Genomic DNA, 23,000 nt, shown 5'->3' with positions numbered 1-23,000 from the left:
CAGCTGTTGTCATCGCAGGACTGCAGGGACTTCCTCAACTCTTCAGGAAATTAAAAAAAACTGCTCTGAGTAATGTCAGGTTTTTTCCAAAGCTGTAATGTGTAATACGAGCGTGTGTGTGTGTGTGTGTTTTGCACATCCAAAGCTCCAGTGTGCTTGTGTATGAATCGTAGGTGTTTTTCTAGTTCCTCAATGAATTGAAAGTAAGAGAGCAGAGTGTGAGAAAACACTGCCCTCCTTTCTATGTGCAGACATTTGATCGCCCTACCGCTCTTTCTGTGAGGTAACTCAAACCAGGCAATCACAACAAAGCTTCAGTCCGGCACAAAGATGCTGGAAGACTGGGAGGCCAATGAGCAGACGCTACCTGCTGGCCCAGGTGGGTGGGACAGCGACTGTTTTAATGTGGCTCACTAGTCCCCTGCTCCTGATCCTCGCCCTTGTTGACAAAGCAAATGTAAATAGATTGAGTTAAGACACGAACGGGTAAGGGCATGCACCTCTCTGGAGTGTTGTGATAAAACCGCAACTGACCCAGATACAATCAGCATATATTATCCTTCGAATAACGGACATCTACATTTCTACACACCATAAAGATCTTCAATACTAGTTTTAATAATTAATTGTCAAGAAATGAATGGAGTGTTCATAAATTGGTCAGAAAGATTAAATGTTTTGTCTAAAATGTAAAAAAAAATACTGACAAATGTCAAAAAGCAGCAAGGGTTTTTGACATTTTTGCTGGATAAATGAATATGAATGATAATCAATGAATATAAATGATAATCAATTCAAATCAATCAAAACTGTTGCTGATTTATTTTCTGTTGATAGATCAGAGCAGACAAAACCAAGCAGTTGAAACGCAGCTCAAATGAAGGAGTGTTCAATCCCCATTAAACTGGGAGGTAAAAGCTACACAGTTTACAGCTGCAGTGACTGAGTCTGCCCTGAAGTCTCCTCTCTCCTCCCATGACCCTGTGACCTCTGAGTCACTGTTAAGAGAAAAAACCTTCGCGTCCGATCCCGTCTTTCCTACACACAAACGGAAAATGACCGTTCAGCAGGTTGGATGGTGAAATGATAACCTGTTTATTTAGCGGTGACACTGTGGCGACAGCTGCGTTCAAGCCAGAGACCATGAAGTATCAGCCACGGCCTGAGATAAAGATGAAACTGTCCTGATACCATATGTTCCTGAAAGTGAGCAAACCTGGAAACCACTTGTTGACATGAGCCTATCTCTAAGGTTTTTGTGTCGCAAAACAATGATGTGAAACTGTTCTGGCAACTGCACCTGACAGGTGTCCTGCCAAAATGTTTTCAAAAACAGGCCGTATCTAGGAAATGTGAGCACAAACAAAGATAGGCTCGTTTCGACGTGACACCAGTTATAAATACACGGGTCTGCTATCGGTAATGAGTCCAGGGCATTCGTCCATTCCTGTGTTGTGGACATCCTGTTTGTTCTCCTCCGTGCGTCCGTGCACGGCCCAGGGAAGCCCCAGCCAACAGATGATATACGCAGGGAATGCCAAGAATGCAGGTACATGAATGCCTCTTTTGACACACTGCCCAGTTAGAAAAGATGAAGTTTGACCACAGAGAAACAAATCTGAGCCCAACTCTTGTTCTGAATCAAATGAACTTTCCAAAGATTTATATCCTTGTAGGAGGTTTGTGTTGGCAGGAGTAAGTGTGAGAAATAAAATAAAAGAGGAATAGAAAATGAAACAAAACAAGAGAAAGTCAAGACCTGTAAAATTCACACACAGCATAATATTATCAGTCACATGTCAGGTATTCTCTTCTCTCTTGTCATATCAAACATTCCCCTTTGTTTCTCAGTAGGACTTCATTCACTGTAAAAAGGCAGAAGTAGACCTGAGAAGTGAGAAAGAAAAGAAAGACTACTGCGTGTCATTTAAGGAAACCATGGGGAATAATTACATCCTGTCACTTTCATAGAAGAGAAGGTGCTGCAGCATCAGGCCACAACACATTGGCTCTTTAGCCAAACCTACAGCAGTTACCCTGAGTGTCCATGTTAAGACTGGAGCAGCACAAAGGGCACCAGGGGATGAGGCCCCCTTTCTAAAACAACACTGGCTGACAGAGCCCACATTCTGCTGAGGAGGAAACCAGACCAACCTACAGCCTTGGTGCAGCTGCATTAGAGCAACATACATAACTGACACAGACAAATGCACGCTCACATTCGCAGAGCAAAAAAACACTTACATGTGCACACAAATGGCAAACACATGTGGTCTCTATTTCCACACACACTCAGTGATGTGAACCAATCATGTCTACTAGGTCCGGCTTCTGAGACAGGTGAGATAAATATATGCCCCTAAGACGGATCTGGACCTACTCGTCTCAAACTGAGTCACGTTATATCAGCTCAGTCATGGTCTCTAACTTCACCTATGCTTTGCAGAATAACTGAGAGGAGAGAAATGGAGGAGCATTAAAACCTCCCATAACAGCCAGTCCAGACGGGGGAATTGTAGCCCGAGGGTGGAGACAACCAGGTAGCAAACTTTGTGCAGACACTGCTGATCTAAAACCAAGTTAACTGTGTGCACTCAACTCCCATAACCCCTCTCTTCCTTGGACATGGTCGTGGTTTAGCTGAGCCAGATGTACAAACTCTTCCAAATAGAGTGATGCAACAAACACATTGTCTCTTTTCAGAAAAGAGGAATAGCGACGATAATGTGTGTGAGAAAGGGAGTGGTAGACACATCAGGCACATAAATAAAGTGGCAAATAAAAATGATTTAGGTTTAATGTGCAATAAACACATCGTACAGCTTGACTGCATTAGTTCCAGTTGAGTGGCACCTATCAGACGCTGCAGCTTTCTTTAGACTTCAGCCACCAAGAAACAGTGATGCTGCAGCTAAGAGTCAACTTTTCTGATTCACCACCACCAACTTCATCTGTATTTTCCCAACATTTACTGAAGCCTGACTGGGAGACTTCCCTCTCGAACAATCAAACTTTAAAAGAAAAGCTTCGACGGCGCTTATGTGTGTGATGCAACTGGATGTCAAGAGTATGAAAGATGTGGCGAGCAGATCAGAATCAGACGAGTCAGTTACGATGGTTTCCAATGCAATCAAGTGGTGAAAATAATCCTACGCTGCCCCCGTAATAGCTCTTAAATATGTGTGCGTCGTTTAAAAATGTTGGTAAGGTCATTACAACCGAGAACAGTGGCAGACCGCCAGTTCAAAGGGAATTTTCCCTCTCCGAGTTCCCTTGTGGCCTCAGCCTAGACTAAACCACAGGAATCCAGCAGTGGATTGGTGCTCGGGTACTTTGAAAGAGGATCCCAGGTCAGACATGCACCTTTGAAAATGACACTCAGTCATCAACTCATTTCCATAAGGACGGAGTCATATGGAGAAAGTTATGTTACAGGGCAAACCCCCAGTGAGTACGGATTCAGGAAATTGAAAGGTAGGAAAGACTGACTGGAATCTGGTCCCATCCAGGAAAAAGTAAAAGTCACAAACAGAGGGAGAAAAAAAGAGTCCAAACCATTAATATATCGATAAGGCTTCTACGCCGTGCATGTATCTCCCTGTTCATCAGGTCTAGGTAAGCGCAGATATACTGTAAATCTGTAACCAAACTTACTGCATGATATGTATTAGCAGCAGCCTGCAGGAACACGGTTCTTACTGTAAAAGGAACCAACCACAACGACCACTGGCTACAATGCAATTTCCCCTGTAAAACGAAGAAAGGAAAATGCCAGACAGCTGTTTCCAGCCACAAAAGACAGAGCTGAGGCTGTTTCTGAGGATGCTGGACAAAAGGCCTAAGAAGAAGGAGGATTATGCCTTTAGCACATGCTGCTGGCTAGCCCTGACCCAGACATTTTAGAAGCAGACCGAACGAAGCTGTCGAGGCTAACCCAGGGGTCTCGCCCCTCCTTCACTGCCCTGCACAGAGTGGTCCTGTTAAAGTCATTAGCCCAGGCATATTAGCACTCTGGCAAAGGCAGCAGCACCCATGACATCATTATGGGCTGCTGTCATTCCAGTGGGACCTCTGTGAGCGCCGTCGCAGACACATCCACACATCAGCATGCCATCATAACAAAAGAAACACTGTGGTCAGGAGGAGGGGAAACTACCCGTTTCAAAATAGCCATTTATGGATGGTGGTTTATCTGCTGAGGCTGCAACAGAAACCAATAATGTCTCTGTTAGCAAATACTGAAGAAATAAATACAGAGAAAAGGCAACGTAAACTCTCTCAGACTATTTTCTGGCATACATGAGGGTTTGGAAGACACACGTGTGGCGATAGCCGCTGCCAGATGCCATGGGATCGTCTGAAGTAAGAGGTATTATTCTAAGACAGATGCTTTGGATGCACCTTTATCTTGAAACAATAAGGAAACCAGGCAGAGAGAAGACTATTGTCAAATTAGGGGCCTCAAATATACAAGCGTGTTGTTCTTTCCCACAAAGTAAAGGAAATATGGGGTAGGGTGGGGTTAGAGAGCTGCAAACTTTTCCCAGTCAGAAGCACAACTCAAATGTTGAGTCTACTGCCTCTTGCATAGAAATCATCTGTTCTGCACGTATGAACATAATAACAGGGATTGACTTTGTTGCAGGATCAGTCAAACAACTGCAGACTGTCCCAGTCTCTAGGAAGACTGAACGTTGATAAAAAAATATACATTCCTAGTCTTTCTTTACGGGAAACATGAAGGGTACAAATCTTTTTCGGATGGTAAACACGTCAGATTAGTCACATGGAAACCCTCACATTCTTCAAATATGCCTGGTTATAGCCACCCACTCCTCCAAGTGATGAGTCTTCTACGTGAAAGAGACAAGTTGAGCTGTCATCAGAGCGATTGCTGTACAGTGGACTACAGTGCAGAGCTGTCAGAATAGCTGAGATTAGCACAGCAGGCTTTGAATGGCTTCATGCAGTGCAACTCTCGTCGCATGAGGCCTTTACTCTGTAGCAGCTGGCAAACAAAATAATGGCTTCATTCCACAAACACGGAGCATCCAAGTGTGAGACTATCGGAGTATCGGAGCTGTCTGTCTTTAATTAAGGCTTTAAACAGCTTAAAATCAAGGTGGGGTGTGGTGATGTGGAAATATGGAGTGACGAACACAAAATAAGCACCTGTGAAAAACCCTCATGCTACTGTTTAACAAAAAAACAAAACAGTTTATTCTCTACATTAAAAACCTTCTGAGTTTTCTGTGTGTACTTTTTACTGACCTTTTTGTTTTCTGTCACAGCAAGACTGAGAACTCTCCCTATATAAGAGCCCTGTGAATATTTGACACCTGATATTAAGGGAATTAAAACCCAACTAGGATGTTACTCTGAGCGCCGTGACGATACAACCAGTTCAATAATGAGGTTATTGCGTTAATACAGAGGCTCCCTGTGGCGTGTGACCCCCCACTGAACCCGGTGACCTCTCATCACATGTTACAGTCTCAGTTCGGACATGGATTTTGAGCAATTTGTGATAGTTCCTTCTTTGAGTTCCTCAGTTTAAAGGAGCAGTCTGTTTATACTGTGGGTGACCTGGGAAATACCCTGATTAGATGAGAGGATCATTACCACGGCTGTCTTTGTCCATTAACAACAATAAAGCCAAGCACTGACACAGTGACACTAAAATCACAACTTTTTGATTCTACTCTTCAGTTTTGGGACAGATTTAACAAACTCTACTATAAATGATGACCTGTGAACTTTCAGTGGGGAGGTAGGAGGGTTGGACAGAGCCTTTCCCTGTTTCCAGCTGCATGTTTGCTGCTGCTACGTTTACAACGCAGACATGAGAATATTCCTTTAAAGGGGTTTAAAGGCCCCAAAGCAAAGAAAAAAGGCTGTTGACCTTTATCAGTTTCATTTGACCTGATTTGATCTGATCACCTTTGGAATTTTTATAGAGAAGCAAGAAAAAAAAACATTATCAATAAATGAATGAATCCTTTATCCCTTTAATCAGATTTCTGAAGCCATGGGGGACTCCCAGTGCTCAGGGTGTCAAATACTACTGCTTTGAACTGATTGATCAAAGGTCTACAGCTGCAAATACCCACTGTAAAACAATCACTTCCTGGATTAAGTGATAAATCATTGGGTCTAAATTCCAGGAAATAAAATAAAATAAAAACTACAAGAAAAAGGTGACGTCTGTAGTTTTCTCTGAGAGCCCAGAGACCAGAATACTCAGCACACAATTACACAGTGGGACAAAGAGGCAAATCCTCTGGACATGTTTGTTATATTTTCTTCATATCTGGATTAGATCATCTTATGAATAAAGCTGCTCATGGTCCCATAACAATCTCTGCTGCAGTGAAATATCACGTGTTATTTCCCATCTAAGGTGGTGCAGGAACTATTTGTGAACATGATTAATAACAGTGTGACACACACTAGAACAAAAAGGCTCGTTTGTGAAGTCCCTCACTCGAAATGTCCCCTTGACGCAGAGTGACGGTCCCTTCATGTGTTGATAGTCGGTAAAAGTGGGTGTTGACTGTGCTCAGTGTTACAGCTCATCTCCTGCACAGGGAGGAGGAGGAGGAGGACGGAGGAGGGGAGGAGAGACTCAACGGGTGTGGGAGTTTTGGGGGAATTTTACAAAATGCTGTTTTCAAAACTTGAAATAAACCCAGAAGGATTTGACAGAAATCTGCAGTAAAATGTCTTAAATATATGAATATCTGGAAGAAAACAAAAACAAGCCCCGTCTACAAACTCTATCCACGCTGCGCTGAGTTTGGCACTTGAGCCAAACGCTGACTGGTCTGACTTTGGGGGGAGACAAAAGAACAGCAGAGAACCAGGGGCTGGATGTTTTGTTTTTTTTAACTAGGATTATTAAGAATAATCAGCAGTAAGAGAAATGTAAACACGCATGCGCTCTCATCTAAACACACAGACGCTAATCTACTCATCTAATCATCTCAGGTGTGTTAGCGCTGCAGATGCAGTCAGAACAACAGTGGTGAATAATAACAACAACAGTCTGACGGCAACTATTTGACAAACTTACCAGAACAATGGCAAATTTCTCCTCCAGCTCCGTGGGGTCGGGCATGGGCACCTTCAGGGGCATGATGTGCTGCTTCATCTCCGACTGGCCATCCACACTTTCTATGTTCCCCATGTTTTCACAGCGGCAGCACTTTATCCTCTGCTCGACGTCAAACCCCTGATTGTTTCAGTGATGATAATCCAAGTGAGATTAAAAACAACAACTCCTCCGGTTATTCCAACACTTTCATTAACGCGTTAATCCAGAAAAGTCCAGCCCTTGGAGATAGAAAGGCTGACAGCGCAGTAGTGTCGTGCTCCTGTCCCAAAATGCCATTTACGCTTATTTCTCACGCGTTTAGGTCAAAACTTACTTTCAAAAGTAAGAAAAAGCAGCTGCTGGCTCTTCCAGAGAGTAGTTTCTAATCTGCCAGGCCAATCCATTCCTTAGAGACAGATAACATTCAGCTTCTCTGAGGTGCTGCTCAACTTTCTTGGCTACGACCTGTTTCCATTCATTATTGTTGTGTGATCCTGATTAGACTCCTCGGCCCTGCCTCCATTCAGAGGGCAGGTTTCCTTGTCTGGCCCCGCCCCACAGCTGCCACGTTATTGGTTTAAACACCTGTCAATCACGTTATTTCCCCCGCCTCTCACATATGTGGGCATCGAGCCCACGAACCGCTGGACGGAGGAGTGACGGTTCGTCAGCGCGTTATCGCCCCCTGCAGGCAAAACACCGACAAGGCAGAAGAGTCAATAATGTGCTCAAGGATTTAACTGGAGACCTGGACTCGGAACGAGCAGCTTGATGTGCAGCGAGTCTGTGAGTGACACAGTGAGTCTGTGAGTGACACAGTGAGTCTGAGTGACACAGTGAGTCTGTGAGTGACACAGTGAGTCTGTGAGTGACACAGTGAGTCTGAGTGACACAGTGAGTCTGAGTGACACAGTGAGTCTGAGTGACACAGTGAGTCTGTGAGTGACACAGTGAGTCTGTGAGTGACACAGCGAGTCTGTGAGTGACACAGTGAGTCTGTGAGTGACACAGTGAGTCTGAGTGACACAGTGAGTCTGTGAGTGACACAGTGAGTCTGAGTGACACAGTGAGTCTGTGAGTGACACAGTGAGTCTGTGAGTGACACAGCGAGTCTGTGAGTGACACAGTGAGTCTGTGAGTGACACAGTGAGTCTGAGTGACACAGCGAGTCTGTGAGTGACACAGTGAGTCTGAGTGACACAGTGAGTCTGTGAGTGACACAGTGAGTCTGAGTGACACAGCGAGTCTGTGAGTGACATAGTGAGTCTGAGTGACACAGTGAGTCTGTGAGTGACACAGTGAGTCTGTGAGTGACACAGTGAGTCTGAGTGACACAGTGAGTCTGTGAGTGACACAGTGAGTCTGAGTGACACAGTGAGTCTGTGAGTGACACAGTGAGTCTGAGTGACACAGTGAGTCTGTGAGTGACACAGCGAGTCTGTGAGTGACACAGTGAGTCTGAGTGACACAGTGAGTCTGAGTGACACAGTGAGTCTGTGAGTGACACAGTGAGACTGTGAGTGACACAGTGAGTCTGTGTGACACAGTGAGTCTGTGAGTGACACAGTGAGTCTGAGTGACACAGTGAGTCTGTGAGTGACACAGTGAGTCTGTGAGTGACACAGTGAGTCTGTGAGTGACACAGTGAGTCTGAGAGTGACACAGTGAGTCTGTGAGTGACACAGTGAGTCTGTGTTGTCTTGGATCTTTTTACAGTCCTTTGCATTTATTTGATTTGTTTTTTGTTTTTATTACTTACGTCTTTACACGTTTCTACAGTTCTTTTATTGTCTTCAGTGGTTTTTTCTGTTTTTTAGTCATTTCTCACTCTGTGGCCTTTTACAGTCATTTGTTTAACTTTCCAACACAAAGGTTAACAGTCCCTCTATAGTCTCTGGTCTAGGGCCCCCCCTGTCCCTTCGGGCTCCTGGGCCCACTCCCTAATCCATCCGTGACAGGAGAACAACGTCTACACCAAAGAAACAAAGTCAAAGATCTGGTTTGATTCATGTGCAAAGTTTAATCAATAACTTCATGAGCTGCATGATATGTTCAAATGAAGTCAAAGCACAAGAGTTTTGGTTTTTAGCTGCGATGAGGCGACATGATGCTACATGGAGTCTGTCTTCTCGTAACATAATCGGTCTATTGCATTCAGAACCACAAACACAACGAAGCGCTGGACGCAAAAACACGAGCCATGTTTTTTTCTCAGTATATACAAAGTTGTCTCTTCATAAAAGCACAGTGATTTAGACTGTTTACAGTGTCATACCACTGTTTTCAGTGGTAACAGGAGGCTCTAGGTTTGGTATACTTTATAAAACTAACTTCATCTGGAACATAAGTTAATTCACCAGTGACAAACTGTGCACAGTTCTGTCATAATTAAGGCAATAATATAAATAAAGATCTAAAAATGTTCAAAGATTGTAAAAAATAATATTCAAAGGAATGTCTTTGAGTTGTGGAGGATGCTGTAAATCCTTAAAACATACCCGACGACATTAACCACAGCCCTTTAGTAAATAAAATTCAAAGAGGATTTGTGCATGCCTTTAAATATATATAAAACCTCTTAGGTTGTTTTAGCAAATGTTCTACTGAAGAATCTGTCTGAGACTGTGGATTCAGCACAATTAACACTTCGTAGGTGAGATAAGCTACATGGAAGGTTTCTTCTCATAAATACTGATGGACTGTGTGTTTTGTGGAGCAGCCATGTCATAATTTTTTCCTTCGGTGACAGTGGAAGTTTTTAATCTGGATATAGCCACAAATGACATTTCACAAAAGCAACACTTATTTCTCTATAGTACCGAAGATCAAACACTGATTCTTCTAGGTGGCATCTGCTGCCAAATCAAACCTAAAAAACAGAAAGGACAGAATCTCTTTATTATTTCAGTTTGTTTAAATATGTTGATGCAGTTCTCAATGATGTTCAGCAGCTCTTTAAATTATTACCATTGTGTGACACCAGACTTCAGGTCAATTTGGTCCAGGTCCAGTTGCAGCTGAGAGCAAAAGTGAAATAAAAAAGATGATGCATCACATTTCTGTATCTCATGCGTCTTCTGATAATCAACACCAGGAAACATATGTGAGCTTGGGCAATAAGCAGCTGGGTCTCAGATGCGACCAGTGGTGGATACCTTGCCTATAAGCTCCCGCTCTCTGCTCATGAAGGACACGCTGTTCTTCACAGACAGGTCCAGTCTTCTCTGCACGGACTCCTCGAGAGAGAACTCAAAGTCAAACCTACAGAAAGAGAGAGATAATTCAGGTGGGGTCAGCCTCACACTTCCTTCACAGTGAGTATCTCATTTGTTTTCAGGATTTGTTGGTCTTAACCGTTCATTAAACTCTGGGTTGAGGTCTCTCTTCTTGGTGGCGGTTTTCCTCTTGGTGGTAGCCTTTTTGTCAGGCAGCAGGATGAAGGATACGTAAGGGTCCGCTCCATCCTTAGAGCAGGCTGCCAGGGCCCTGTGGGTACATCAAGATGATATGATGGTACCAGCCGCTCCACGTTAAAAATGCGACGATCATAAAGAGTAAAATACGTCACACACACACCTGCAGGAGTGAACGGTGATGAAAAGTCTGCTCTCCTCTGCAGAGTAGCTGATGGTAAGCTTCACTTGGCCTGCTGTGTTTGCACTATCACTGGCCCTAAAGACACAGTTGAGAAAATGGGATTATACACATGGGGAATATATTTATGGGAAATAATACTGAAAATTTCAGGAGGGAATATAAAAGGAAACAACCTACAAACTTTGACATCTGCTTTTGTTCCACTGGAGACAGTGACTGCACAATGGGGCATTTACAACATGCTAGTGTATGTGACTCACATGGTGAATCCACCTCTCTGCCTGAGGTCTAGATGGGAAGGAACCCATCTGGGGATGACTTCGTCTCCATCGCTACCTGCATCCCCTGGTGCTCTACGACAAACTGCCAGCTGAGTGTCCAAGATCTGCAAGATATTCAATTCAATTCAATTCAGTTCAGTTTTATTTGTATAGCACCAAATCACAATACAGATCGTCTCAAGGCACTTTATAAAAAAACGGGGTTAGTTTGGGCCTCGACCGGTTGGGGTGAGTGGATAGAGGAGAGAGAAAAGAACAGCAACAATAAACAACAAATAGACACTGCAGGTTGGTGGGACCAGTAACTGCACATCAGCGATATACAGCTCCATAAGATATGAGCATCACTGACACATGAGCAAATAAACATTTCTGATAGATGCTGGAGTATTTCTCCCATAGTCACCACAACACAGTTTAATAAGGTGACAAAGAGGACGTGAAGTATTGCACATCCACCGTTAGACCAAGAGAAGATCCTATTACAGTATGAAGTGCAGTTTTCATTGCACTGGAATGTGAATGCTATACAGAGATATAAGTGATACAGTAAAGAATAAATCACAGGACATGCACACACACTGCAGTGTATACACGCAGCATGTTGTCAGCACCTTGAGGGTGGCCCTCAGCAGAATCTGGCTCTCTGGCAGAGCTCCATCCAGACTGAGCCAGCGGTCCAGCACCAAGCCCGTCTCAGCCAGCACTTCCCTGAGGGGAAGCGTCAAGGACCCAAGGGCCTGACCCCAGCTGTGGGAGAGCTGGATCAACACACACACACACACACACACACACACACATATATATATATAAAAGACATATATCATGTCTGTATGAATTGAAAATGCCACCACACAAGTAGTTAATGATTCTCACCTTGACTGTGAGTGTTTCATCTCTGGGGTCACGAACCAAAAAGTGAAAGGCTTCGTCCCATCGAGGAGATGTGGAGCGTTCACAAATCTTGAGATCAAACCCATGGACATAATTCAGACTTGTTAAACAACAGTTTTTGTTGCTGCTCACACAAACTCAGCATTAAAGTCATGATCCTACCTTAGTTTTATGTGAAACGCCTTTGAGGACAATCTCAGCCCCGACTTTTGGCTCCTTCCCACTTTTTTTCAACTAAAATTACATGCAAAGTACAAAACAAAACCAAATTGTACTGAACCTGAAAATATTGTAGTCTTGTACTAATTGGGAAAATAATACCTTATCACAATATACAACAAACAGAGGACTCAGGACTCAGCTATGGTCTCACCGGCAGGCCATGGGCACGCTCCACATACACAAACAGCACACAAGATGATGGCACAACCTTATTCTGGTACGACTGCTGGGACTGGTACTGTAGGACCTGCAGGATGCAGATGGGTAGAGAAAAGGAGAGGGAGGGAGTTCAAGAACATTGACATGATCAGACAAATCTGCACGAAGCATCTGCAAACATACGTTTATTATGCACAACTTTACAAGCTGATTGGATGAAGCCTCAAACACTCAAATCAGCCTCAGTCCTGCAGTGAAAAAGTTCATCTTCCTGCTGGTTGAAAGTTGCATTTGTGTTATTTCTAATAAGTCAGTTTATTATTCTGGTTACACTGTGGAGAAGTGGTTAGTGCTATTTCATTTGGACAGTATATTTCCATGGTATATCTAAATAAGGGTGGCACAGCGATGCAGTGATTAACACTATCACCTCACAGCAAGAAGGTCACTGGTTCAAATCCCCTTTAAAAGACAAGGTTAATGGGTTGACTCTGAATTGGTGTAAATGGGTTTGTCTCTATGTGTCAGCCCTGAGACAGTTGGGGGACAGAGGCAGCTGGACTCAGTCTTTGTCCTCACAGGGAACAGACTGATTGACTGAGTCCTGAGTCCTGTTCTAGACAAAAATGCAAAATAAGAGGAAACAGGTGCCGTAGCAATAATTCGTACTAACAGCGTCTCCATAATGTTCATAAAATAAGACTTTGGATTATAATATGTAAAAAAACAAATAAATGAAATAAAGCAAGTGCAGAACTAACCTGCTCCAATCTGGGAAGGTCAGTGACTCTGGGCAGCCACTCCAGGACCAGGTGGACTCGGCCTGACTTCACGTCATTCAGCGTGTACCACTGTAAAAAGAGCGGCAGAGAAACGTTTGGGCTACAACACTAATGTGAATATTACTGGAATGACCTGTTCAAATCATTTCAACTGTGTGTCACACACCATGTCAATGAATTGTGCACTGATGATATCTCGTAGATTAAGCTTGAACCTGCCAAGAAAAAAAGGTCAATGCTTAACAATCTATTTACCAACATAAATGAACTGTAATAATAAACTGTAATATGACAGCTGTCTACCCAGATATGCTGCGGCAGAGCCAGGACATACCTTCCAAGAAAATCGTCCTGGTCGATATCTTTGTCAAACAACTCAAACTGGATCTCTTGACCAGGAAGCTGCGTTAAAATGACCTAAATCATAGAAACAAGACATTAAATGTAGTCGAGTCTCAGCATCTGATACGTAGAACTACCTCGTCGAGCAGGAAGTACCTCGTAGAGCTCATTCCAGACGGGATTGAGGTTCTCTTTGATGGTGTGGCTGCGGAAAGTGATGCCAGCGACACGGATCTTGACGTAGGGGTCGCTCTTGCCCTTCACCATGCCGCCCATGAAGTTATCCTTCGCTATTAGATTTTGGGCTTCTACCAGATGAATGCGCAGCACGCCCTGTGTGCAGAGCAAAGGATGACAAACTGTACCACAGTGCATGTTTGAGGGAATAGCTGCTTCCGTTTGACCTTAGGTAACTTTCTTTTTTTACCTCAGTTCCAAACTCTGAGTCAGGTGTGGTGCGCTGTGGTCGCGTTGCCTGAGGTTTAACTAATCCACCAGGGCCCATAGGGTTTAGTTCAGCTTTGAGCCCGCCGTGACCCGGCCCCGACCCAGAGGATGAAGGCCGAGGAGACGGAGTTGTAGGAGTGGCATCATCAGCTAGCCACAAAACCTGGCAGGACACAAATACGATGGTCAGCGATGAACTACTGAACAGCATGCTGTCATTAAGTGAGAATGAGGTTCAGCATCAAAAGAGAAGTGAAAATGCAGGTTAGGAGGACCAAATGTTCTCACAGGGTAGAAAAGATAAAGGCGTGTGAAAGACCGACCCTAAGCACAGTTTTGACGTAGATGCGACTGGCTGAACCAGAATTCTCCAGCTGGAACCACTGGTCCATGGTGAGGTCAGGGGAGGCCAGAACACGGGTGAGAGGGATGGTCAGACTGCCCAGCGACAGGGAGCGGTCGTCATCTTTTACCTAATAAAAGACGAAACAGACAAAAAGACATGGGGTTGAAATGGAAACCTACCTGAGAGGCAACAAGCCTAAAGAGAAACGCATCACACACGGGGTATGAACAACCGATGGATTCTGTCTGGGCTGGTAAGAACTTACTTGTATGTCGATATCTTGTTTGCGAGGATCCTGAATGAAGAAGGTAAAAGCATCCTCCCATACAGGGTTGCTGGTGCCATAACAAATCTGCAGAAGATTCAGGTTTATTATGGGGGGGGGGGGGGCTGATTTAAGGCGCTCAAACACAGGAAAAGGTCAAAGGTTTGTCCTGACCTTGCTCTCTTTAGTTGTATCCTGAATAGAAATCTGCACCATCGGGCTTGGGTCCTTATTGCCTTTTCTCATCTGTGACACATCGAATAGCTAAATGTAAGAACCAGATAGAAATTTAACGTCTATTGTCTCAAAGAGTGAAAATCTTACAGGCAGTTCATATGCTTGGTCCAGATAGACAGCCAGGATGGCAGCAGACGGAGCCTCAGTGGTCTTACTGGTCAGGTTCTGGTTCTTCTGAATCACCTGGGAGAAGAAAAACAGATGCCCAGTAACTATTTTACTTTTTTAATACTTAATATTTTATCTGATGTTTTCAAATTGTTTTGTTCTCAGGTGAGACACAGAATATACAAAGACTCAGACATGAAATCCAATAAATCCACTAAACAATACACGCAAACAGCTCCCACCAAGCTATAGACACCAGCCCAAAATTAAACACAGAGCACATTTCAGCCAAAGGAGCCAACTTAGATTTTGTTAGCATAGCTAATCTTCCATATGATTCTCAATATTTAGGATTTTAGATTTGCATTATTATTATACCATGTAGCCACAACTGACCAGAACCTTTCACATTGTCCCATGTTTCCTGTCTATACTGTCACACAATCCATATTTAAATACACAAACGTCCCGGAGTAACAATATAAATAAAATAATGAATCGGTTTCACCCAAACCAGCACCCAGAGCAGGTCTATGTTACTGTAGACTCACCTCACTCAGTCTGTCTGCAGAGGACAGCAGAGAGAGCCACTCCAGCCGGAGGTGAACGCTGCCAGATGGGACGTCCTTCAGATTGAACCACTGTTTACAAAAACAGAGGCTTCAGTGAAATCACAGGTTTCTCATCTGACTGATTTCACTGAGCCTGAACTGAAGATGGTGAAATCAGAGCAGAACACGAGGAGGCACATGGTGTCAGCCTCGTCACATGATGACAGGATTCTCGCAGTCTCGCTCGGGCCAAACAGCACAATGACTGTGGTCTCATGTTTGCTGTTGACGCTTTAACGTCAGATGAAAAAACTAAATATAAAATACAGGATCCTGCATTATTACTTACATCATCCACAATTCTGGCTTTCTTTACGATATCGAAATCCACCTTGACCCTGAAGCAGAAAAACACAGGAAGAGATCAACAATCAGTGAGACCATGAATCGTCAGTCAGTGATCAATTTCAACACAACATATCAACAACAGAAATGACAGATGATGGAAATGACATGAGAGGCCCAAAGAGCAGAAATGAATGAGATTGAATAAGCTACCTTCCCAGGAAGTCATCCTGGTCTGGGTCTTTGTCAAAAACTTCCACTTCCAACTCCTGACCAGGTACTTCATGGACAATCACCTGACACACATAAATGGACAAATACACAACACACACAACAGATATACAAATATATATATATATATATACACACAGCCACACATGACACAATAACACACGAGCATGCAAACGGTATCAGGATGGCAAGAGCCTTTTATTTTGAAGCAGAGATGATGTTAATAATTCTGTTCAGCATTTGTCTCAAATTTCATAAACGATGTGACAAGATAAATGTGATCCTGAGCAAGCAGTTTTTGCAAGACCTGCTTATCTCTGAAACGGCAGCTTCCTGTTACCAAAGAAGTTGATACAATCTCCACAAAACTGTTTATCTCTGAAATGGCAGTGACATATTTACTACCGAAGTAAACAGAAGCCTTACCAAGCAAGGACGCCAGCACCAAGTGATAACTTTTAGCAAACAAAGTGGTGAGAAGTGCAGCATTTGCGTATCAGGGCAAAGCCATATATCTGATGTTTTCTTCCCTTCCAGCCCCGCTCACCTCATACATCTCCCTCCACTGTGGGTTCAGGTTGCTGTCTACATGACGAGAGGTGAAGATCTGGGTCCCTACACGCAGGACAGCATATGGGTCCGACTTCCCATCGATTAAGCCCTTGATGACGGTATCCTTGGCGGTCAGGTCCTCGGCCTCCAGCAAATGGATGCGCACAACTCCCTAGCATGTGCATAGGCATGGAGCAAAATACATGCATGCAAAGAGAAAACCAATATGTTAGTCAGCTTCACTAAACACGGGGCCATGTGTGAATGTGCTGACTGAATTTAAGGCTCTGTTTGTGCCTGCAGCTAATATGCTGTGACAGATTCGCTCGTAGGCCCATGTTTATACAGGCCATTCATTCACTACGGAGACAGTTACCCTTGGCAGAGGGGAACGGAGCTGAGCAACGTGCAGGTCGGCCACCAGGGGAACAGTGAGACGGTTGGGGAGCACCAGGTGGGAGGCTATTGCATCCATTATCATAGTGTCCGACATGGCACTGCAAATGAATGCAAGGACGATGTTGGGGACACATAAGGGGAGGGGAGGCACACAGACAAACAGAGGCTATATACTGCTGCTGACCATGTAAACATGCATAAACCATATGATGTCCAGGTTCTCAGACACAGAACCAGCAGGAAGCACCAACAGGTTACAGCTGAGGACTGTTTTTTTAAAAATCACGTTGGTCGTCGTCACCTAAAGGTGCAGTACCACTGAAAAATAATGGAAAGCTGTCGATGAAAGTATTGGCAGAGGGAATTCCCACCTCTGACAATACTTTAGGACCATTATGTTGTAATACAACAATGTAGAATCAGCCTCTATAAAATGAATATCATTAAGAAAGTTAACAATACAGTAGTTACATTTTCCCATTTGTCAAACCACCTCAGTTGATTCTCCATTGTCTATATTATGACTTTACATAATTGGCTTTAAAAAGTACCTGGATATAAATCATGGAGTCATAATATTACACACTGAGTATTAGAAAACCAGGACAGCAAGAAGTTATAACAAGGATAAGAGCAGCATCGTCAAAAACGTCCTGTCCTATTATCTGTGATATTCAGAAGTGAGATACATATTCTCATATTAACATAAGCAGCATAAGGTATATTGTTGGTTTTTGTCTTCATGTGCTATTTGTTGAAGAAAACCTAAATGAAACATATGGCCATTCTTATCCTTTAAGGGCGCGACCACACAAATTCCTCACTGACTACACATATTTAAGTATTACTGTCTGTCTCAGTTTGTTTTAGAGCTCACTGGAATTTAAAGAAAATCCTTTCCAGTCCTAGTGGCTAAAAATTATTGCATTTTCCAAAACTAAATGCATCAATTCCCCAAACATTTCTGCATTTCCAAATAGCTTTGCTTCTGAAATGAACGCTCCGTTACAAAAACAGACTCCAGACAGACACAAACTGCACCCGAACAGAGACCTACACCAGGTTCTCTCATACGCAGACTCACCTCAGTCCAGGAATGTCCAGTAAGTTGGTAAGTCCGGTCCAGTTGATGTCCAGTTTCTACACATATGAAACATAAGATACAGATAAAAGTAACGACAAGTGTAGGCCTTCATCACTGCAGTGCAAGAGTGGAAATGCTCACAGGTCTGCGGATGAAGAACATTGTGATTGCTCCGACCAGTGGTGCGTCTCCAATTAGAGGCTCAAGGATCACGCGCAGTTTCCCATTGAGCTACAGGGAGACAGTTTATTTTGAAAGGATTTTATTGACGCTGTTTGACTAGAACTAATAATGTCAAAATATAATGAGTTATATTAAGTCGTACAACCTGGATTCCTTTCACGCCGGCTTTGCAGAAGTACTTCTTGATTTCAACATTCACTTCAACATCACCAGCGTAGCTGAAACAGAAGAGACACATCTAAAGATATGGGTTCAACCAAGTGAAGCAGCTGATCTGAGTTACAATAAAGCTGCTTTCCTTTTTGGAGTTAAGTAAACAGTGACCTGACAGATAAGGACAAGGCCTAGGAGTGGCTCACTTCATAGTAACCTCGGAGCATTTCACCGTGTAACTCAACGGTAGTTTATATGCAAACAACAGGGCGCAGTAACAAAAGCAGGTGATGCTTTACCTCAGGTACAAATCCAACATCACTTGTCTCTTGTCATGTTCTGTGTGGGCCTTCACACCAACCACCTTCAGAGCCTGTGCACAAAGCAGATCACATCCAACAAAGAGAACACATTAACCAGATGAATGGCCATCGCAGCTTAAATGCTTTTATACCGGACTATTCAAATACCTTTTCGCCTATGTTGACCTTGGTGAAGCTCAGAGTCTGCAGATGAATGCTAGACATACGGATGGCAGGAGCGATGGTCTCCACCAGCAACTTCTCGAGATATTGACCTATGAAGGGCCAAGCCTGCTGTATGATCTACAGGGGAGAGAACATACAGAAGATAAGGAAGACACAGGAGATAGTCATGAAACTGTTTTCATTTGAGGCACGTGACATGACGCGTGAATTAGTTTGTGCAAATGTTTAGCGTGTTTGCCAGAAGATAACCTTAATTAGCAAAGAACCATAAACACACACAGACAAACACACATTTCACTAAAGCCATGACCACAAACTGTTTGTCATGTGGTTGAAAAGCTTCACTGACACTGACACTGACAGAGAAAATGCTCAACCATCAATAATTCAGCCCTCTGGTTATTAGTCATCTGCAATGCTTTGTTTCATTCGTCCATAACTTCCTGGAAACAAAACCACATGATTTGGTGCTAATTACATTAAAAACTAGAGAAAGTGTTCAATCAGTACATTTACATTTATTTCAATTCAGTGCTAGTGCAAACAGCTAAAGCATGAACAGCTCATGCCAAACTGCATAAGTCCTTTCCAGAAACTAGACGTTGATTTAGGAAACTCATTCAGTAATTACTGAGCGATATGTTCATTTACACTGGTTATATATGATGACGTGAATCTGCCTCACATTTGTGTTAGCGTCAGCGTTTTAGTGTGACAAAAAAAGCCAATGCTGTGAGTTGTCATTTAACCTCTGACCCCCACTCTCACAGGCCTCACTGGACTGGTGATGCTAACAGGCTACAACTACAGACAATTAAGTGTCTAATACATAATTTATGATTTGATTATAGACGTTATATAAGTTTGTTATGACATTTTAGAGACATGAATGATGTATTCAGTGAAAGTGTGCCTCTCCCAGGCTTTTATTCCGTCCATCACTTATAGACGTCATCAGCTCGTTTCCTTTGAAGGCACTCATTTCTACAAGCTGTCAAACATAGTGCTATTCCTCTCCTTACAGCTGCGAGGGAGGAAACTAAATGTGACAGCTGGGCCAAATGTCAGGAGCCCCGGAATAGAGCTGCAGGCTGATGAAAGGTGAGTGCAGCAAATTGCCATTTTGCGATTGTCCTTCTGTTACTGAATTCATTAAGTTTTCCCTGCAGAAGCAAGAAGCAAATGATTAGTATTCACAGCAACACTTTCCCTGTGCTGATGTGAAGTTACTGTGCTGACAGAGACAGAGGCTGTAATATGATCTGGGCTCTTCTCTCTGCCTCTTAATTACACAGATTATCTGCTCTGATGGAGAAGATGTGATGGAGCCGGGTCACTTAAAGTCCACACCAGTGAAGCTGCAGCTGGGGTGGTCAGATGAACATTTGTATCATCATACGGGACGAAGTGGAGAATGAAAAATAGAGAATAAAAAATAGCTCATAATGTAAAAATACGAAATATTTTAATATGCATATTCTGAAAACATCCATCCATTATCTACACCCGAGGGAGAAAACCCAAAAGTGAACAGAACAGAAAGGTCCCTGATGGTTTGCGAACCGAGGACCTTCGTGCTGTGAGGCATCAGTGCAAACCACTAATCCACCGTGCTGCCATTCTGAAAACATCCTCACCTTATTCAGCCACTCCACTTTTTCCACATCAGGAAAGCTGACCTGTGGGCGAAAGATCAGGCATGAAGTCAAACATGACAGAGCAGCGTAAAATGACCTTCACCTCTGAGCAGAGTAGTTAAAATATCTGAGATGATTCTGTTTTATTTTAGCATATTATCTTTGTAATATATTATTTACTGTAATGTTTTTAGGTGTTTGCAATATAGAGGACAAGATACTTCAGTTCTAATTCTGTTTTAACCATATAACTTAGAGAATGTGTATTATTAGTTCTATGTTTAGGTGCAGGGCATTACTTATATTGTCCCCGTATATTATGTGTTATTAAAGGGTACGCTGAGAACTGGTCTCTGCCCAAAATGTCAGGATACCCTGAACCACATGCAGCGAATCAGCCTTCCTCCAAACCACATCATGAGAGAGAGATGGCACGATTAGGCCTAACACACTCAGACTGCTCTGTCCAGATATGGTGGTCCTGGTCTCTGCTCTGCTTTGAAAGATGTTTATGAGTCACCATGTTTCTGAAGCCAGATAAGGTCAGACAGCAGCTCTAGTGCAACGAAACAGGGAGAGGAAACACTCAAAGAGGATCTGACCTATTGCTGGATGAATCAAATCAGCAGATATGACCCTGCATTTTACTGTCTGCTCACACTGTGTGTTCTCCTCCACACCTTTCTACTGCAAATATCCAAATAACTCTGCTGACATGGTAATTCAATGTGCCAACTCTTCAGGGACTGCAAGTTAGAAATGTCTAAATATGGACCCGGTCAGGGACAGGAGGAAAACACAGTGAACAAAAGGGACAGTCATGCACATATTTGTCTGAGGGTTGCCAAGAAGCAATGGTTTTCCCGTGCGTGCGTGCGTGTGCGTGTGCGTGTGTGTGTGTGTTCACTTTACAGCAGCTTAACAAAGCATATAACTATAAGCAATAAAGAGCCTGTATCACTGTGAGGCAAAGCAGATGTTGAGCCTGACAGATGTGGCAGATGTGACAGGTGATGCCACAAACTGCAGAGAACATGTGGACACGGGTCCTTACCCAGGAAGGTAAATCCCTTTTGGCTCTGAAAACCTTCTCAGTGGTGAATTCCTTCTCGTTCTCCAGAAGGTACATGGCAGACTGGAGCCTCATCACCTTCTCCAGTCGACTGTGCTTCCATCCCATGTAGAGCATAAGACCGAACAGGACCACAAAGATGGTGAAGCCATAGTATCCGGCCAGGTACACCGGCAGAAGCGCGCCCAGGTATTTTCCAAAGGACCACAGCGCACTCACTGCGCGTTCACCGGGGCCCTGGCTCGGTGACACCGGGGCTGCAGCCGCTGTGTCTCTGCTCATACTCGGCTCTGCGTCAGCGGCTGACATCGCTAGATCCGTCTGTCCTCAGTGACTACACGTAGACCTACAGCTCTTCTGCCTCTGCCCCAGCGAAGCTACCACCGATCTCTGATCTAAAGCATCGATAAAGTATCGATAACTGGTTGTCCTGGATCAATTAAATCATCATCACGACCTGTGTTTGCTGCGCTCCTCAGTTCCGCATGGCACAGAAATGTGCCGGTCCGTGTTTCACTTACGCGTAGGGCTTCTCTCAGTAAAAAAGGGGCAGCAGAGACCAGGACCCGTGAGGGCGGGCTCTGCTTCAAGTCCTCCTTCACATGAAATCCAATAGAAACCTAAACCCCAGAATTATAACAAGATTAGTGTAATGCGCTGACTCTGGGCGGAGCATGACGGTCCCCGTGTTTATTTAGCCTCTAACCACCATGTTCACCAAATGAAGCACTGCCTCAACAATATTTACTCATATTTACTGTTTTTATTGTACTGTAGAAATTCACAGCATCTGTGTTACGTAACCAGAATAAATGCTCCTCCGTGCGCAGGCGCTCATCTCCACTGCAGTAGCTTTTCCAAAAGGTTCCTTCATTGACAGGGAGGTGGATCCGCTTTGCCGAGGTCCCTGTAGGAGCCGTGTTCGTCCGCTGCACAGGTGTTTACTTTGCGGACCCGCAACATGTAGATAAACACGTTAAATGTTGAATTTCTCTTTCCGGCGCATTTTGTCTTGTGGTTTCTCTCATCAGCGGCTTAGTGCATGTTCCGCCTTTCAAACAGATCAGGTTGAAATTCCTCCTCGGTTGCCAGGACGTCTCCAAGTCGCTGTTTGCTCAGAGGCTGGAAGGTTTGAGGCGCTTCTGTGTAAACAGACGCACACGGCGGTTTTAGTCCGGCAGCAGAGAAACCACATGAAGTAGTCTCACACCTGTTCCTCCAACTGCACCCAGGCCTCCCTCTTTATAACTTCATGCATATGGAGAAAATGCAGGCTCCAGTTTATTTGACTCATCTGCTGCCTTTCTCAGATTGTCAGTGTGAACTTGGTAAAGCTGACACTTTAATGCTCTGACCACAGTGACCACAGTGTGAAGAAGCTACTGTCACACTCCTGTTCCTGATGCAGCAGATCTCCAAAGTGCTAGGCCTTTTAGTGTCTTTGCTCTGTGGTTTGAGACTTTTACCCACATGTGATCACATTTTGACAAACACATCACTTCATCTCAGTGATGAACGTTGACTCATGAAAA

General features: G+C 43.8%; 2 protein-coding genes across 6 annotated transcripts in view; both read right to left on the bottom strand.

Annotated features, from left to right (window-relative positions):
- The window catches only part of fmnl3 (formin-like 3), a 30,713-nt gene extending 23,129 nt beyond the window's left edge, over window positions 1-7,584 (bottom strand). For all 5 annotated transcript variants that reach the window (XM_026331858.1, XM_026331857.1, XM_026331860.1 and 2 more), the window contains exon 1: window positions 7,073-7,584. In XM_026331858.1, coding sequence (XP_026187643.1) covers window positions 7,073-7,186 — 114 coding nt within the window. In that variant the 5' untranslated portion in view covers window positions 7,187-7,584. The remainder of the gene's footprint in view (window positions 1-7,072) is intronic.
- A 1,504-nt stretch (window positions 7,585-9,088) lies between these two features.
- esyt1a (extended synaptotagmin-like protein 1a) lies at window positions 9,089-22,991 on the bottom strand. The gene is made up of 31 exons (XM_026333051.2): window positions 21,451-22,991; window positions 20,397-20,438; window positions 18,742-18,876; window positions 18,571-18,644; window positions 18,264-18,336; window positions 18,077-18,166; window positions 17,936-17,991; window positions 16,829-16,949; window positions 16,448-16,624; window positions 15,883-15,965; window positions 15,674-15,722; window positions 15,325-15,414; window positions 14,753-14,848; window positions 14,603-14,674; window positions 14,429-14,515; window positions 14,141-14,290; window positions 13,798-13,980; window positions 13,527-13,703; window positions 13,363-13,445; window positions 13,195-13,243; window positions 13,008-13,097; window positions 12,239-12,334; window positions 12,028-12,099; window positions 11,848-11,934; window positions 11,586-11,732; window positions 10,951-11,075; window positions 10,670-10,765; window positions 10,448-10,579; window positions 10,249-10,354; window positions 10,061-10,110; window positions 9,089-9,962 (listed from the first exon to the last, which is right to left on the bottom strand). Exons 1-31 carry the CDS (start codon window positions 21,775-21,777, stop codon window positions 9,935-9,937), a joined length of 3,243 nt encoding a protein of 1,080 aa, XP_026188836.1. The 5' UTR covers window positions 21,778-22,991; the 3' UTR covers window positions 9,089-9,934.
- Window positions 22,992-23,000: the final 9 nt, after the last annotated feature.

The sequence above is a fragment of the Mastacembelus armatus genome, chromosome 7 (genome assembly GCF_900324485.2).
Source record: "Mastacembelus armatus chromosome 7, fMasArm1.2, whole genome shotgun sequence".
Classification (NCBI taxonomy): Eukaryota; Metazoa; Chordata; class Actinopteri; order Synbranchiformes; family Mastacembelidae; genus Mastacembelus; species Mastacembelus armatus.
Note: the sequence above shows the minus strand (reverse complement) of the source record. Positions and strands in the feature narration are given on the sequence as shown.

Bases quoted from the DNA above. Each gene is read 5' to 3' on its own strand.
- esyt1a (XM_026333051.2), bottom strand. From the start codon at position 21,777: ATGTCAGCCGCTGACGCAGAGCCGAGTATGAGCAGAGACACAGCGGCT. The intron at 14,516-14,602 runs GTCAGGACAAAC...AATCTTCTGCAG, and splicing joins ATACAACTAAAGAGAGCAAG to ATTTGTTATGGCACCAGCAA. The intron at 12,335-13,007 runs GTTAGTTCTGCA...TGCATCCTGCAG, and splicing joins ACCTTCCCAGATTGGAGCAG to GTCCTACAGTACCAGTCCCA.